The sequence below is a fragment of the Marmota monax genome, unplaced genomic scaffold (assembly GCF_021218885.2).
Source record: "Marmota monax isolate L192 unplaced genomic scaffold, Marmota_monax_Labrador192_F-V1.1 WCK01_AAM20220418_F8-fsc00103, whole genome shotgun sequence".
NCBI classification, from domain to species: Eukaryota; Metazoa; Chordata; class Mammalia; order Rodentia; family Sciuridae; genus Marmota; species Marmota monax.
This window is the reverse complement of record NW_026694286.1, coordinates 2,047,346-2,065,012: the sequence shown is the minus strand read 5'-3', so window position 1 is coordinate 2,065,012 and position 17,667 is coordinate 2,047,346. Positions and strand designations below refer to the sequence as shown.

The 17,667-nt window shown below is 39.4% G+C and overlaps 1 protein-coding gene across 14 annotated transcripts in view; it reads left to right on the top strand.

Moving 5' to 3' along the window:
* Dlgap1 (DLG associated protein 1) overlaps positions 1-17,667 on the top strand; it is a 912,507-nt gene that overhangs the window by 536,152 nt on the left and 358,688 nt on the right. For 6 of the 14 annotated variants that reach the window (XM_058586411.1, XM_058586410.1, XM_058586409.1 and 3 more), the window contains one exon: positions 3,379-4,413. In XM_058586411.1, coding sequence (XP_058442394.1) covers positions 3,448-4,413 — 966 coding nt within the window. In that variant the 5' untranslated portion in view covers positions 3,379-3,447. Of the gene's footprint in view, positions 1-3,378; positions 4,414-9,935; positions 10,090-10,207; positions 10,542-17,667 lie in introns of those variants that run through there. The other 8 variants (XM_058586413.1, XM_058586412.1, XM_058586415.1 and 5 more) reach the window with 6 other exon arrangements.

Genomic DNA, 17,667 nt, shown 5'->3' with positions numbered 1-17,667 from the left:
TGTTCTTCATTTGCTCTGGTTGTCCTCAGGTAAAACACTACTCACAAGTTAATCATTGAAACCTGATTAAACTAATCTTGTACATTTTGAAGTAAATACCTTTAATTTACGTTTTCAGCTCTTGCAAGTTTCACATTTTATTGAGAACAAAATATCTCTCCAACCCCCAGCTGCTTCAGAAGGAAAGTTCGAAGCTTGTAGCATGTTATTCTATATGTCAAGGTTCTATTCTGTGTAATCATAAGACTTATTATGTGGCTATAATCCTACTGCATTATTCTTTTTTATTTTTTATTTTTAAGTGCATATTTGAAGGGCAAAGATGACTTCAATGGGACCTTGGATTATATAGAGAGAGATGTCCTCATAAATTAGTTTGCACCACAGTTTTGCTCCTTCTTTCTTGCTACAGCCTATGGATCCTAACTCTTGCTACAGCCATAGGATCCTATGATCTTAGGATCCTAACGTCATAGAAATCTGTCCGGGTTTTCCTTTTGCATTAGTGCCTCTTCAATGGGCTCTTCCTGGACATTATGATTTAGGTATCAAGTGTCCTACAGAGGCCCATGTGCTAAAGGCTTGGTCGCCAGCCTGGGGCACTACTGGGAGGTTGTGGAACCTTCAGGTAGTGGAGACTAGTGGAAGGAAGTTAGATCATTGGTGGTGTATCCTTGTGGGGAATATTGGGACCCCAGCCCCTTCCTCTCTCTCACTTCCTGGCCACCACAAGGTGAGCATCCTTCTCCACCCAGACTCTCACCATGTTGTACTGTGCCACAACAGGCCCAAAGCAATGTAGTCCAGTGACATGGACTGAAACCACTCAGACCATGAGCCAAACGAACCCTTTCTTGCTTTAAGTTGCTAACTCAGGTATTTGTCACAGTGGTACAAAGCTGACTAACACACTGATCCACAAGTGTCATCATTCCCAAGTTTCTGTCTTTCTTTTTATTTTTTTATTTTTTGACTAGTTAGGTATTAGTCTCTCTTGCTCCTCCAGGCAGATCATTCTCTCTCTAGACATCCTGTGGTTACCAGGCCAGGAGAACACCCCAGACTTTAACTTCCAGGCAGGTAGAACTTCAAGAGTGATGATATTTTTCAGTGGATTGGGGAAAGTCAGAAGTCAAAGGCTAACAGGTGCAGAAGGAGCATCTACCTGCCTGTCTCCTGCCTTGCTCTGCAAACCACTGCTCCCTGGAATGCCTGTGAAAGGGTCCCTCCTGAATTTGGGGCATCCTTTCTTGGCTCTGGTCCTTCCTTTGCCACATAATCATGTTTTCACTAAGCAGATGCCGCTTGAATCACAGTATGGGCCACTTTGGGAAATTTTGCATTAATGCATTAAATCACTGAAAAAGTACTTTCTGGTATTCCCACCACTGGATGGGATGGCACTTTGCTAGACACTGGATGGGCAAAAACAGAATCCCTTCCCTCAAGGAGCTCATAATTTAGTAGACTAACCAATTTCAAAAGTGATAAAATCACCCCCACCCCCACCCCCATCATTTGTCCTGAATCCAGAAAGTAAGAGGCAGGAATCAAAAAGGAGACTCAATGTGAACAGAGATTGGCAACATTGTCATAAGCTCACAGATGCACTAGTGCACCATAAAAAAGGCAAGACCTGCCCTCTCAAAAGTCCACGTCTGTCACCGAGTGTGGATGTTTTATTTGGGTTTTGTTTATTAATTAGCCATTTATCTCTCCCTCTTTGAATATCTGAAATGACATTTGTGATATTTTTAGAAAGTCATTTTGGTTTTTCAGGACAACTCTTCATATGACAATTTTTGTATTGTAGGAAGCTTTTAAAAAAAATCAGGCTGTCAGCAGGAAATCAAGTCAGCTCTTGACGAACACACTGTGTTAGTCAGAAGAAAATCTTCCACCCTGGTGCTACTTAGGCTTGGGGAAGTCCTGAGCTTGGATATGAACTCACCATAAGTTCCCACCACATAGTTCTACAGAAGTGACTTATCTACTGAGATGAACATTAAGCCCAAAGTCCTTTTCTCATGACCTCAAGAACTTTTCAAGAACCTTTTTTTCTGGACATTTTGTCATCTGAACATTTAACCAGTAACCTTAAATCAGTGTGTAAGTCAGCCTTCTATCACTGTGACCAAAAAAAAATGTGAAAATCAAATTAATGAAAGAAAAAGGTTATTTTGGCTGTTTCAGAGGTGTTAGAGCATGGTTGCTTGACCCTGTTGCTTTGGGTCTATGGCAGGACAACACATCACAGCAGAAATGTGCCATGGAGAAAACTTCTTCACCTCTTGGCTGCCAGGATGCAAAAGGAGTGAGAAAAAGGAAGAGACCAAGGTCCCAATATCCCCTACAAGGGCACACCCCCAAAGACCTAACTTCCTCCCACTAGACCCCACCTCCTCCAAGTTCCATCACTTCCCAGTAATGCCAGAGACTCAGCCTTCAACACATGGCCTTTGGTGGGCATTTAGCATCCAAACTATAAGAACCAGTAAGAGTAAATATCCTGATACAGAGCCAATTCAATATTTGTTCTCTATCTGCTTTTAGTTTGTTTAGAGGATACACTTGACTCTCAGATGACAGAAATCCATGGACAGATTTTCTCTACATCTCTGATTTATTTGGCACATCTCCTTTCAGCTCTGAGTAACCTGGGGATGGGGATCATTTGCATATTTTAATTGTTCCCACAGAATTTCTGACAATATAAAGATACAGCCTGAACTTTTAAGATGCCCCTGGCTTCTTTTGTTCTTGTTTTCCACTCACATTTCTTTTCTCACTTATGGAATTTTCACTATGTGCCTAAGGGCTGGCTCAGACCTAGGTAGCAGGAGTTAAAGGTGTCTAAGAGGTAAGCCCAGCTTCAAGGTCCTTTAGCTAAAAGACAGAACCAGAAGCAAACAATAGTGTAGATTCTGAGGAGTGTGTTTAAATGCCACCAAAGCACAAGAGGAACTAATTCTCACTGCCAGGAGTAGCAGCAATGGTTTTTCAGAGAAATGGAGTTCTTTGGGTATGCTCTAATTATGATTAAAATACAGTTAAGAATACAACCAGAGAAACAAGTGGGGAAAGACCCATTCAGTTGTGGGACTGATGGGAATTATTTGTTTAAAACAATTTATAGTTTCTTTTTCCCCCTTTGATAACTTTTAGCACTACCATCTCTTGGCTCCAGCTTTGGGGTGAACTTTCCTGCCCTACAGAGATGAGAGAGAGCTTTTTCAATGATGCATTAAAGTGATTTTTAGAGACAGGGATAAGTTCTTCTTCCAGAAAACCAAAAGTTAGTACACAGCGAGCCATGGCTATGTGCCAAGGAAAGAGTGAGCTAACCATTCTCCCCACTCTTGTTCTTGATTCCCTCAGGTCTTTACCCAAGACGGGTCTGGGACTTGACGGGGTGCCCATGACCCCGGCGGTTGCTTCCCGTCAGCAATGAAAGGGTTATCGGGCAGCCGCAGCCATCACCACGGGATCACCTGTGATTCCACCTGTGACTCGCTGTCGCACCACTCGGACCGCAAGCCCTACCTGCTGAGCCCGGTGGAGCACCATCCTGCCGACCACCCTTACTACACGCAGCGGAACTCGTTCCAGGCCGAGTGCGTGGGACCCTTCAGCGACCCGCTGGCCAGCAGCACCTTCCCGCGACGGCACTACACCTCGCAGCAGGAGCTCAAGGACGAGTGCGCCCTGGTGCCCCGCACGCTGGCCACCAAGGCGAACCGCATCCCCGCCAACCTGCTGGACCAGTTTGAGAGGCAGCTGCCCCTCAACAGAGATGGCTACCACACGCTGCAGTACAAGCGCACCGCCGTGGAGCACCGCAGCGACAGCCCGGGTCGCATCCGGCACCTGGTCCACTCGGTCCAGAAGCTCTTCACCAAGTCGCACTCCCTGGAAGGGCCATCCAAGGGCAGCGTCAACGGGGGCAAGGCCAGCCCTGATGAGACGCAGACGGTGAGGTATGGCAAGCGCAGCAAGAGCAAGGAGCGGCGCACGGAGCCCAAGGCCCGATCCAACGCCTCTCCCACCTCCCCGGGCTGGTGGAGCTCCGACGACAACCTGGACGGTGACATGTGCATCTACCACGCGCCCTCGGGCGTGATGACCATGGGCAGGTGCCCGGATCGCTCGGCCTCGCAGTACTTCATGGAGGCCTACAACACCATCAGCGAGCAGGCGGTGAAGGCCTCCCGGAGTAACAATGACGTCAAGTGCTCCACCTGTGCCAACCTGCCCGTCAACCTGGACGCTCCGCTGCTAAAGAAGAGCGCTTGGTCCTCCACTCTCACCGTGAGCCGAGCCCGGGAGGTTTACCAGAAAGCCTCAGTGAACATGGACCAGGCCATGGTGAAGTCCGAGTCGTGTCAACAAGAACGCTCCTGCCAGTACCTACAGGTACCATTTCTGTCTAGATGCTTAGCAATCTTTCCTGGCTTAATTATGTGGTCTTTTCTCCTGGGGGCTAGCCTTGACTCTGCTCTGAGTTGTCCATATGAACTTGAGCAAATTATTTAGCATTTCAGTGACTAATTATAGTTGATAGCAAATGCTATCAATTCTATCTAGTTACCTAAAGAGACTAGCTACAGTGCTCAAAGGCACTCCTACACAAAGGGTAGAAGTCACTCACTTCCTGCATTCCTCTTTTGTCTAAGGGATCAAAGGATGGAGAAGAGAAGAAAGAATTTTTAAAATAGACCCACCTTTTTCTTAAAAAAAAAAAAAAGTAAACAATTGTCTTCCGAATTTTGGAAAGAGTTTTAATTAAATTTATACAAGGTTTGGCTTGGTTTTTCGAGGGGTTTTGTTATTGTTATAATCATATAATTCTGCCTGAAGCTATTCATTTCTGAAAATTGATCTACATCTTCACCCACAAACACCAACACCAATCACACACCCCCAGCTCCTGCCCCCAGGGAGGAGCAGAGCAGGATGATGCCCTGAGGAGGTGGAAATAGAGCCAGTTTAGGGAGCTGACAAGCACAGCTGCAGAGGCCAGGGACCACAGAGGAAAGGAGGAGGAGAAAGGGGAAGCATCCGTGCAATAAAATACAATTAGTGTCAGTGAGTTAATCCCACACATGCACAGACACAAGGCAGGCTGCTCTTCTTCCACCATCTCTTCATGTTTTTCCTTTGGGCTTCCAGCTCACTTAAACCAGATTCCACCTGGATAAAAATATTGGGAAACTGCGGGAGGGTCTTTTTCTTCTCTCTCCAGTATTGTAATTTTCCCAAGACACGACCTTCCAACATGAATGAACTTCATATTGTTTTCAGTGCATCTTTTTCCTCTATTCTCTCCTGCCGCCCTATCTTAAAAAAATAAAAATAAAAAATAAAAGGAAGAAACAAAGAAAAAGTTTCTACTGGACTATAAAAGTATGGCACGAACATTTTTACTTTTATCTTAAGAAGAGATGCAAAGAAAAATTCTTCCACTGAGTCCATTTTTTGACCTCTTTGAACTCCTTCTGAAAAATGTGGCTCCATTGGAAGCGTCACCCCAAACCCTGAGAATGCTACAGGCTAGCAGTTCCTGGGCAAGGACAGTGCCAAAGTCCAAGCCCAAAATTCAGAAGAAGCCGTCAGTTTCTAACTGAATTTTTTTTCCTTTGTATATTTTTTGAAGTCAAAATCTTGAATAGGGGTGGAAAGTGAAAGTATAAGTTCATAGTTTTTCACAAAAACACAGTTATGTGAGCAATATTTCTCATGGAAAGTGATATTGCCAGATTTCCTGTTAGGTTGCTGTACGCATTGAGAAGTCATCAAGAGGGGCTGGGGTTGTAGTTCAGTGGTGGAGCACTTGCCTAGCATGTGTGAGGCACTGGGTTCGATCCTCAGCACCACATAAAAATAAATAAATCAAAGGTATTGTGTCCATCTACAACTAAAAAAAATATTTATTAAAAAAGAAGACAGCAAGAGCTGTTAATATAGTTAAGGATCATCTACTCCACATAGAATAGAAAAAAAATGTAGACTCAAAAAACTGTAAAGGTTAGGTGGGTTACATCATCAACATGTGGAAGAGGTGGGACTGGAATCCAAATCTTTTGACTTATAGAAGTGACCATTATGCGGTGTGCAACTAAAGGATTTAAAAATTATTTAAATACATACAGTCTCATCCACCGCTGAAAGTAAAGTATTTGGATAAGAATTTTGGTCTTGGGGCTGGGATTATGGCTCAGCAGTAGAGCGCTCACCTAGCACAGGCAGGACGAGGGTTCGATTCTCAGCACTACATAAACATAAAGGCATTGTGTTGTGTCATCTACCAAAAAAAAAAAGATATTCTCTCTCTCTCTCTCTCTCTCTCTCTCTCTCTCTCTCTCAAAAAAAAGAATTTTAGTCTTGAAGAAAGGATAGGTAAGGAGATAGAAGTCCTAGAATGAGACACATTTTGTCTGTGAAGGTTCTGTGATTAATGACAAAAATAAAATGATTTTTTAAAACAACTATACTTGAATAAGCCATGGTAAGTTTAGATAAGAAATGAGAAGTATCAGATTTAAGAAGGAAAAAATAATACTAATACTGTATATGGATCTAGCACCACGAGCCTTGTTAGTAATGAATTTCTTTCATTATATTTGCATAATTGTCTATATTCTACTGACCCTAAAATTTACTTTTTTTTCCTTTTTTTCCTTTTGAAGTCAAAATCTCAAACAATTGGTAAAAGTGGAAGGATAAAGAAGATACTGAAGCTAATGTGCTCACACTTGCTATTTCATTCCCTGTTCATCATAGAGACCTGGCTGGGATAATTCTGTTTTGTAAATATTTATTTATAGGTGGACATAATACCTTTATTTATTTTTTTTAATGTAGTGCTGAGGATCGAACCCAGTACCTCACACATGCTAGGTGAGTACTCTACCTCTGTGCCACAACCCCAGCCCTGGGCTAATTCTATTTTTACAAAAGAGGAAACTGAGCCTTGGAAATACCAAATGATTAAAGTCCCATGACCTAGCAGTTGTAGAACTGAGATTTAGTTATAGATCTGTTCAATGCCAAAGCCAAAGATAAATGTGAGCAAATAAAAAATAAAATCTTTAGAGCTCAATTGTTCATATCCCTGGTTGTGTAATATGAATCGTAATATATTCCGCTGTCATATGTTAAAAATTAATTAATTAAAAATTGATTAATTAAAAAGAATTAGTATACAGGGCTAGGGCTGTAGCTCAGTGGCAGGGTACTTGCCTAGCATGTGTGAGGCACTGGGTTTGATCCTCAGCACCACATGAAAATAAACAAATAAAATAAAGGCATGCTGTCCATCTACAACTACAAAAAAAAATTAGTTTACAATAAATGTCAAAAATCCTATTGCCACTCAGAATTTTTATGCCTACTAATAGCTCAACTTTTTTAAATCTTATTTTGTTTAATATTAGTCTCTAAGGAATGAAAGGTCTTATTTTGTTTAAATAGGTCTTATTTTGTTTAATATTAGTCTCTAAGAAATGAAATCTACCAGATTACAGTATATCTATGTAAGAATATACCACAATGTATATAATTAGAATGCACTAAATAATGATAATGATAATACTAATAATCATAAGAAAAGGGAGATCAGTTGAGTAGAGCAAGTAGAACAGGGAAAGGAAGGGAGTAGGGAAAGGAAAAATAAGATATTAGGGAATGAGATTGATCAAATGATGCGCGTATATGAATGTGGCATAATGAATCCCGCTATGTATAATTATGAGGCACCAATAAAAATAACCATATTGTAAGAAACCAAAAGAATAAATAAAAATAAAATCTTTAAAATAAACATTTTATTACTAAAATCCTTCACCAAAATGAGAATGAGATCTTAAGTTTGGGATCTGGTATAGTAGCATTATTAGAGCTCCAAGATTTAAAGATACCATTCTCAAAGTATTTACCTTCTTTAAGCCAATTTTTAAAATAAAATATTTGAGAAAGATAGAAGGAAATAAGTAAAATAAAGCACACATCCATTTTTACATCACCCAACCAAAGAAATAAAACATTGAACTCAATGGCTCACATGTGTGCTCCCCTTGGTCCTATTTTCTTTCCTTTTCTTCCCAGAGTAATCACTAATCTAAATTTGATACCCAAAATACCTTTGTTTTTAACTCCTGAAATTATTGAGAGTTTGAAAAAAATTAACATTTTCTATCCTACATTGGGCAATAATTAATCCTGAACTAAGTTAATATAATCTTTTAAACATAAACTGAATTTCCAGTCACACCTTATTTAATAAATATTGATATTTATCGAGTCCCTAGTCTATGCAAGGCTTTCAGTATAATTCTATATTTAAATTGGGGGGGTAACATGTTAATAAGTTAAACAAGGTGGAGAACTGTGTGTTTTTCCAGCCCTGAATTATTCTTGTAAAAAAAATGGGAAAGGAGAGCTATATATTCACATAGAAGAAAGGGGATCAGAAAACGCCCACAGAGACCTGAGTTCCAGGCTTTCCCCCTGCCCCTTGCTTCTGGGAAATAAAGAGAGAATCTGCCATCCTGTGGAAACTCTTCTCAGGAAATAGGTGTAGCCAGTCCCAGTCAGCTCCTGTGGAATAATTTCCTTTATGAACTCATTCCTAAAAGCAACTTTGGAGAAACGGAGAGGGGATTTTTTTGTTTGTTTTTTTAGGAATAGTGCCTTAATTTCCAACAAATCTGAAGCTGTGTGTACAGTTTTGTTTAACATCAACTTACAAGGTTTGATTAGTGGGCATGCCATTGTCTACGAATTCTGTTCTCTATTGGCCACTACTACTACTAAGACGGGATAGAGCCATCCTTTTGGGTCTCTGGATCTCTTTCCCCTGCTAGAAAATGAGGCACTTGTTCTAGAAGGCTGCCATCTCAGTCCACATTTTTAAATTCATAAGTTACATATGCCAGAGTACTAATTAGAGAAATTTTCGAGAGTTGGAAGGACTGGGACGTTCACTTCATAAATGCCTACTAAAAGTGGATGATTTGCAAATGTTATCTAATTTGCTCTTTAAAACTCTAGAGGTATTTTACAGTTAAAGATCCTGAGATTTAGTAATTAGGTTAATTTACTAAGGGCATACTGTTAGTTCACCGCAACCTGGTGGGCCAGAACTGATTCTTCTGCCCTTTCAAGTTCAGATTTTTTTGCAGTGATCATGCCAAATCCTTCCAGATACAAAGCAGAGAGAGGAAGCGTGCATTTCATATATATATATATATCATGTGCCCAAAACCATCTATATCTCATTTAATGCTCAAAACAACTTTATAAAGTATTACTATTTACTTTGGTTTATAGACAGAATTGAAGTACATAGAATTAATTTAATATTAATGTCTTCAAATCCATGAAAACAAAGTGAATAGGAGAGCTAACAGTTGATCCCAAATCAGTCCAATTCCATAATATGCTTCAGAAATAGAAATAAATGCATTTTAATTTTATTACTTGTTTTATTCTGTAGCAAATGTGTGTGTGCCTCTGACCTTGGATGTATGCATGCCATTAAAAGGGCATGGATATGAAGTTAGGCTAGCAATGGAATGACTGATTACATCCCTGATTTGATTCAAGACTGAACAAAGGTTAAATTAATAGGCATCAATAATAGAATCTAAATACTAGAAAGTTTCTGAGTCTGTCTTTGTAGGATTACTTAAAATTAACTTCACATAGGATATTGCTATGATTCCTGAGGAAATGAGAGGTCTTTAACAGGAATTTAGCCTGTGCCTGACATAGACTTAGAAATCATACACTATAGCTTGGAATCATTGCATGTTCCAATCAATACAGTCTATTGGTGATATGTGCTCACTCACAAGCTGTTTGTGGTTAATTTAAAAAAAAAGACTCTTTTTTTTCCCCCAATATTGTTATTTTTAAATGTCAAGAATCAGATGTCTGCTGTTTAGAACTATTGTACGGCTGCCAGTGACTGTCTGTATTAGGGTTTGGAGCAGGAACATGGATTTGAAGACATTAAAACTGTTTAATTCTCAGTTGAGATGTGGCTGGCTTTTATACATTTGGAATAAAGCATTTATGGCACATCTCAGGGTAAGTGCTAATAGCTAAGTAAATAAAATAGGTGGGGGTGGGTGTTGTTGTTTTGCTTTTGCTTTTAAAAAGCAGAATTCTTGGTTCTGTTTATGCCTCTTTATAGAAATGTTGTGTCTTGAGTGACTGGCATATAAAGCCATTCAGAAAAGCAAGATTTTAGATTTCCAACTGTTAACCTAAAAGAAAAAAAAAAATCCCTTCAAATCGTGTATTTTGCATTCATCCAGCAGCAGACACAGGAACAGGGAAGCCAAACACTCTCCTCCCGGTAGAAGTAGGGAGAGAGACACACACAGAGAGGGAGCGAGAGAGAGCAAGACAGACCGAGAAAGACAGTACTCTCAGAGATGAAATTTTAAGAGAGCAAAATGATCGACCTTTTTAAGGCTGAGTGGGTTTCTTCAGTTTGTGTGCAAGTTTCAAGAAATGGAAGGACTGACCAGGTTTGGGTATAACTCTTTTATTACTTTCTATTTGATAAGTATATGTTGTTGGTTTGGGTGGGGGATTTTTTTTGCAGAGGTGGGCTACAGTTTTTGTTATTGTTATTTTCTTTCTTCTCTAAATAATGGCTAGTAAGACTGAAAGAGCTAGCAAACTAATGTCTGTACAGATGGTAGGAAAACAGGTGGAGACATCAGATACCTACAAATCTGTGTCTCCACAGAGGCTTCATAAAATTATTAATTGACATGATCCAGAGTATTATGTGCTGTTAGAGGACATTATGTGGCTAATGATTGAAATGTGATCGGTTGTTTGCCTGCACAAGAATCCTGAATATTTACTGTTCCTTTGCAAAAATTTCTGGGTGATTGGTTTTGTGAGGTTTAGTGTTCTGTTTTTTTCATTTTTTTTCTGTTGTTGTTATTTAAAATATTTCCCAAAAAGATTACTTCAGAAGTATTCATAGCAAGCATGTACCTAAGGTTTTTCTTTTTTTATGCAGGTACAATTATTTTCCAAATCTGTTCCAAGATTATTTCCATCTTTGCCCAGTAAGAGTTTCTATTCTCTGACTAAGCTTCTCTTTCTACTGTCTTAGAATAATTTTAAATATACTAATTAATGTTAAACAATTTATATGAAATTTAAGAAAGTGTTCATATTGCTAATGACTTTGACTACTGCAATATTTCCTTGCTGCTTTTGTCTAAAATTTCATCAGTAATATTCATTGATGATTTTCTTTATTTTTAGTTTAAATTGCCTTAATGGTCCAGCAAATGAATGCCAAGTCTCCTTAAATATATTTTCTATTTGGTTTGTACAGTCTTCTATTTTTTCACTGATCTTAGTAGAGATGCCTGTTCATTGATAGAATGATGAGGTTACTCCTGCCTGGTGCTAACTTTGAATGTGAAATCAGCTACAGAATGCTGTTAATTTTCTCTCTCTCTCTCTCTCTCTCTCTCTCTCTCTCTCTCTCTCTCTCTCTCTCTCTCTCTCTGATTCTCCATAATTGATACTATTGCCCATATCCAATCCAATCAATAGGGGAAAAAAGACTATTGGGAAAACATTCTGAGTAATTGGGAGTCCAGAAAAACTTAGAAGTGATAAAGGAAAGACAAAAACTTAATAAGAAAGCCTTCTTGGAAGTTGTTAAAGAAGCAGTCTTATTCTTGATCAGTAATTTCATTGTTCTAAAGACATTTTCAGGAGTATCGAAAGCATTCAGTTAGCTATAGCCAGAGGCTTCTGAATATAATATACACCTACTTATCTCACAGAATTTCAATCTAATAATTGAAGATATAATATTAGTTAGTAAAGAGTAAAAAAGAAAAGCTAGCTTTGGGTATCTTAGTAACAGTGGACTTTATTTCCCCTTCCTCCAGTCTCCTTAGAGAATTGCAAATTAAAGACAGTAACTCAAGGCAATCCTTCATCATTCTCTAATAGAAGGATTAATTCCATAATCTCTAGCCATTTGAGATCATGGCATTATAAAATTTTACACAGTGGTTTGTGAATGGTAGAAGACATGAGTCTTGTTTCAGTTTCTGTAGAGACTGCTAAGAATACACGTAATATTGCCAAGCTGACTTAGATTTGCAATTAGATTGTGGTTTTCACCATTTTGATTTTTGAATCAAAGACAATAATCTCTTTGAGTGGATTATTGTGAATTTAGAGTTCGGTGGAATAAAGCTTTCACTTAATTAAACTCAGTATCACTTTTCTTATCTTAGAATAACATTCGGGAGTCCGTGACCATACACTTTATTGATGCCAGGTTGAATCATGTGGAAATGCCATCTGTGTAGGTCTAAAAAACTGAAATCTGAAATTTCATATGGTTCAAATATAGTGCCTGGTAATTGACATTTTCTGTCATTGGCCAGGGAAGTTTAATGAAGGAAAAAAAATCTGTTTTTTTCAGGTAAGACTAGGTTACTATTAATAAAATCCATCAAGTTATGTGACTTCACTATGATTTGTATTACTCATCTGAAAATTGGGACCCATACTTTTACTCTGAGGTAAAAACGTATGCATATGTGACTTTACTTCTGGAGCTCATTTATTGCTTCTCAAGACCATCTTGCTGGCCCCCCACCAGTGGGCTAGTGACTGGCTGCCATTTGGAACACATTTTAGTAAATGTATATTTAAGTGTCTTTCTAAATTCTTAGACTAAAACCAGAGTAGAGAAGTGCATTCATTTTTTTTTCAATGAATGATTCCCAGTTGGAATGATTTCCATGCTAGTTGATTCTCCAACGGAGTCCACTCTGTAAATGAAGGTTAATGACATATTATTATTTAATTATTATTATGTATTATTTAATTATTATTATGCAATTGACAGAGTTTAGTGAAGGAGCAAATGTAGTGTGAGGAAAGGCAGATCATCAATTCCTCCTGTTATTTTTGATTGACAGTTTATTTCTACTGTTCTTAATTCTATTATGAATTAGAGAACACACACATGAAAAAGGAAAGACCTCTTCTGACTCTCTGATCTTAACTGTAAAAAAAAAGAGAGAGAGAGAGACCATCATTTAAAACTTCTGGGTTTTTTTAAATTTACTGAAGTTTAACAATATGCCCTCTTTTGTTTTCATTTCCAAGATGAAGGGACTTCTAACTATGTTTGTAAATTGAGTTTTCTACAGAAGTTTAAAGTCTTTCCCTTCATGTATATTAGGTCACTGTTCTGTGTCAACTGTTTGTACTCATTGTCCTCACAGAATTAGGAAACTTTCCACAAAAATCAGGCTCCTGACACGAGGTCAGTTTGTCAGGGACTGACATGCCTCAGCCCCCAACACACCAGACCTTTCCTTTCTGATGAATACCTTTGAGAGTGCTCATATGTCATACTTACAGTTGCACATGGAAAAATCAATTGTCTAGTTTCCATATAACACAATCTGTCGTATGATAGACACCTGTTTATTAAAGGAACCATTTCCCTTTTCTCTTAAACATTCCTCAACAAGAGGTGTGCTCCCTCTTTCTGCTCCTAGCACAATACTGGGTACCATGAAGAGCTAAAGGAATGCTAATCTCTCCACTTACGTTGGCCCTGTCCACTACTATCCACTACCGCAGTTCAGATAGTTAAGATAAAGGCCTTCTTGTTTTTCCAATTTGTTCAGGACTCTTCGAATATGCATTACCTACAACCGAAAATGAAATGTTACTATGAAAGTCTAAAAAAAATAATCAGGCTCCTGATATCAAAGAACCATCTATGACACATAATAATGTGGAGCTGAGGGTCACATGTACGCATGTGCACAGGTCTATGCACATATGCCCTATGTGTGCACAGTTCTATGCACATATGCCCTATGTGTGCATAGGTGTGCCTGCAGCCATACTTCTAAAATACACATTGATACACTTGATGAAATCAGACCCACTTTAATAAATTCCATAAAGTTCAAGGAAGAGGAATAATTATGAAATGGGCAAAAAGATTTTTCATAGATCCCAGTAGAAAATTCATTACCCCGCTTTTCCATTGATTATATTGAATTTCATCTCAGACCATTAGTGTAGAATAGCCTGGGGTGTCCTGTTTCCCTGGGGTGAGGAAAAAGCAGGTTTTAGTCCCTTAAATACAAAGAGACCCTCAATAACCATGAAAGAAAATGATTTCTGCTCCCCATTCTTTTGAAAACCGCTATTAAATATATACCAAGAAGCTTTGAAGACTGGGTTTTGCTTTTTTTATTTTTTTCAAAAATGACTTTTTTTTTTTTTAGAATAACAAAACCTTCTCATTGGAAGGTCATCTTGTTACACCTTTCCAATTACAATCTTCTCCCTGCAGCGTGAACACTGTGTTTCCCTGCTTATTTATTTTTACTTTCATAATCACCTTATCAAAGAAACCTTTGAAATTATTTAGTTCTATCTACTCATTTTTAAATGAGAAAAGTAAGCTGTAAGGAAATACCTTGACAAGATCAGTAATCTCAGTAGAGACCAGCGCTGCAGGCACACTGCCTGACTATCAAGGCTGTTCTGTCCCCTTGTGTCTTACACACTCTGCAAAAACCTTTGGGCGCTCTTCAAAAACCAGCTCATCCATTCTGACTATGTTCTTTCAAGGCAGTGAGATCAGGGTACAAGGAGGCAAAGGGAGAAAAGAATTGATCTGAGAGGTTTAAAGCCTGTTAGTGGCTTTAAAGCCTCATGATAAATGAAGACAATTGTTATCTAGATAATTATCTGCAATTTGTAATTCTGTAATCAAAAAGAGTATGGTACATTTTTAACTTCTAGAAAGAAAGAAATGGATGTTTCTCTGTTATCGATTAGTCCTTTCTACATCCTAATGGTTTCATTATGAGTAAATCATGTTCCAAAAGAGGACAAATGAAGCAGAATAGACTCACATTTGGAGATGTAATCTTTAGTTTGTACACTTAGAGCCCAGGTCTAGGTTTTGAAGAGAACACCCTTCTCTCCAGCACCTTCCTCTCTCTTGGCTGTCACCATCCCTCACCTCACTTTCCTAGGACAAAAGTGAACTTGACTGTAACTGTATTTCCAAGGGAACATATATAATATGTGCATATGTATATATATTATGTGACATATAAATATGAACACATATGTTATGACATGTATCAGAGTATGTATTGAGACAAGTAGACCAAATATACTAAACTGGCACAACTCCAGAGAATTTAAGAGAAATAGTACACAGAAGACACCAAGGACTACCGGCTGATCTTGCATCCAAAATTAAGAAGTGATTAGGAAAAAAAAAGATCCATCTTTAAAATTGGAAATGCTACCTGCAACCCGATGAAGTGGCATCTCAGGGAGCAAGAACAGGGTTACTCATGATTACCATCACATCCATGTATGTGATTCTACACAGGCTTGTGTGCAATATTGTTATGCTCTTGTCTGCCTATATATAGGGGTGACTTTTCTTAAACTTGAGAGTGTCTATAAAGTGAGGATTTCTAGCATCAGCCTAACAGATTCTGATTCCATAGATCTGGGGTGATTCTGATAGAGGTTAATCAAAAACCACAATTTGTTTGTTTTTGTTTTGTTTTGTTTTGTTTTCGTACTGGGGATTGAACCCAGGGGTGCTTAAGCACTAAGCCACATCCCCAGCCCTTTTTATTTTTTATTTTGAGACAGGGTCTCACTAAGTGCTTAGGGCCTTGCTAAATGGCTGAGGCCGACCTCAAACTTGTGATCTTCCTGCCTCAACCTCCCAAATCTCTGAATTCCATTACAGGCCGGTGCCACCACTCCCAGCCCCAAACTACCCTTTTAAATAACCCAATTCTAAGCAACTGTAGGCTTCGTTTCGCATTTTATTTACTGTAGGGGGCAGTAGAGTCTTAAAAACAGGCTTCAGATGATCTGCCTAAGAGCTGACTTATTACATAACTTTGGGCTCCCTCAGTAACTGTCTTAACTTTCACTTTGGTATCTTAACAAGCATGGTGATATGGCTGTGTTTGAAATATATATAATTTCAAATTTAAGAAATTAATTAAAAATAGCATATGAAATGTTTCAGAGTTATAAATCCTAAGCTATTCCCATGTTTTACCTCTTCTCCATGTGTTTCATGGACCACACTACTTTTTCCTTTACAATCTGTTTGACCTCATTATCATTAGGGCAGGATGAGGGCGAACATGTCCAACTCTGTGATAAAGGAAAGCCTCTCCCAGGGTTGGGTGACAGTTGCTCTTAGTCACAGTGCAGGTGGAAGGCTGCTTCATCCCCTGCACCAACTAAACACATAAAGTGTTTGCCTGCAGGTAAAAGGGACATGAAGGATCCATCTTCGACTAGGTCAGCCTCAGTAGGTCAGGCTTTCATTTGGCTTGGCGTTAGCTGATGGGATACAATCCTGGCCTCTGGGAGCCTTAGTTTGTTCAGATAAACCCAGCTTTTGTTTCTATACCATAAGTCTTTCAACCCCACTGCCTTATTCCAGGCAGCTGTGGGAGATCAGCAAGTCAGGTTTAATCAACAGCTGTGGGGTTGGTCTGAAGGGGAACTGACCCACCCTTCACCACTTCCTTTACGGGTTTAACCAGGTTCTCTGAGGTATGTCTCTTCCGGCATCTGGATAGGAATAAGCTCTGCCACCATTGTTGGAAGATGACAGCAGACCCTTGACCAAGTCACTAGCTAATCCTCTCCATTCCCTGCAATCAGGTACACGGTTCTTGTAGGAATTGAAAAGAGCAAATGAACATGGACGCCAGATCCCACGCAGCCTTCTCCACAGAACCATATGAAGCTCAGACTTTCTCCATAAGCCATCTGGCTCTTGGCAGTCCTCAGACTTCCTACCTCACCTGCTTCCCGCTGCCACCGAAACAATCAAAGCGAAATGCACACGAATGAGCTAGATTTCATGAAATTGTTTTTTTTTTTAATTATTATTTTTAGTTTTATTATTTTATTCATTTATATGTGGTGCTGAGAATCGAACCCAGTGCCTCACACATGCCAGGCAAGGGCTCTACCACTGAGCCACAACCCCAGCCCTGATGAAATTATTTCTTAATAGAAAAGTTGAACAAATGATCTTGCTATTTTTAGTTATAAAAGTGGAAATGAGTGATGACAGAGATCCTTTGAGCCCAGCAGGCCCCTGTTAGGTCACCCAGGACCTGCATCCATTTTTAGCAGGCCACCTGTTTGCCCTGTTGTTTCATGGGCTTCCATCTGACTGGCAACTCATTCAACAGGGACTGGGTATGGAGAAAAGCCGTCCCTGACAAGTCCCTTCAAGGATCTCAGCTACTTGCAATCCTTGAAGAAATCATGCCTCTCTTTCTCCTCTCCTTCACTAGTGGAAGTTTAGCTGACTTCTCCATAACTCAGACGGTGTCAGGGAAAGTAGCTGTCATTTGTTTGCAAATGAAACCTGAGCTTTCTGGAAATGACTCCCATGCACCATCATACCCCCATCACACTCCTCCAGCCTTCCAGTTGATTTTAGATAATTTCCTGTTCTCCCACCTCTTGGAAGTATTCCACGGCACGCTGAGCAGACACTTTTAGTCCAAAACGCCTATAAATAGCTGATTTTCCTGCTTGCTGCCTTCTCTCCAAGGCTTTCGCAAA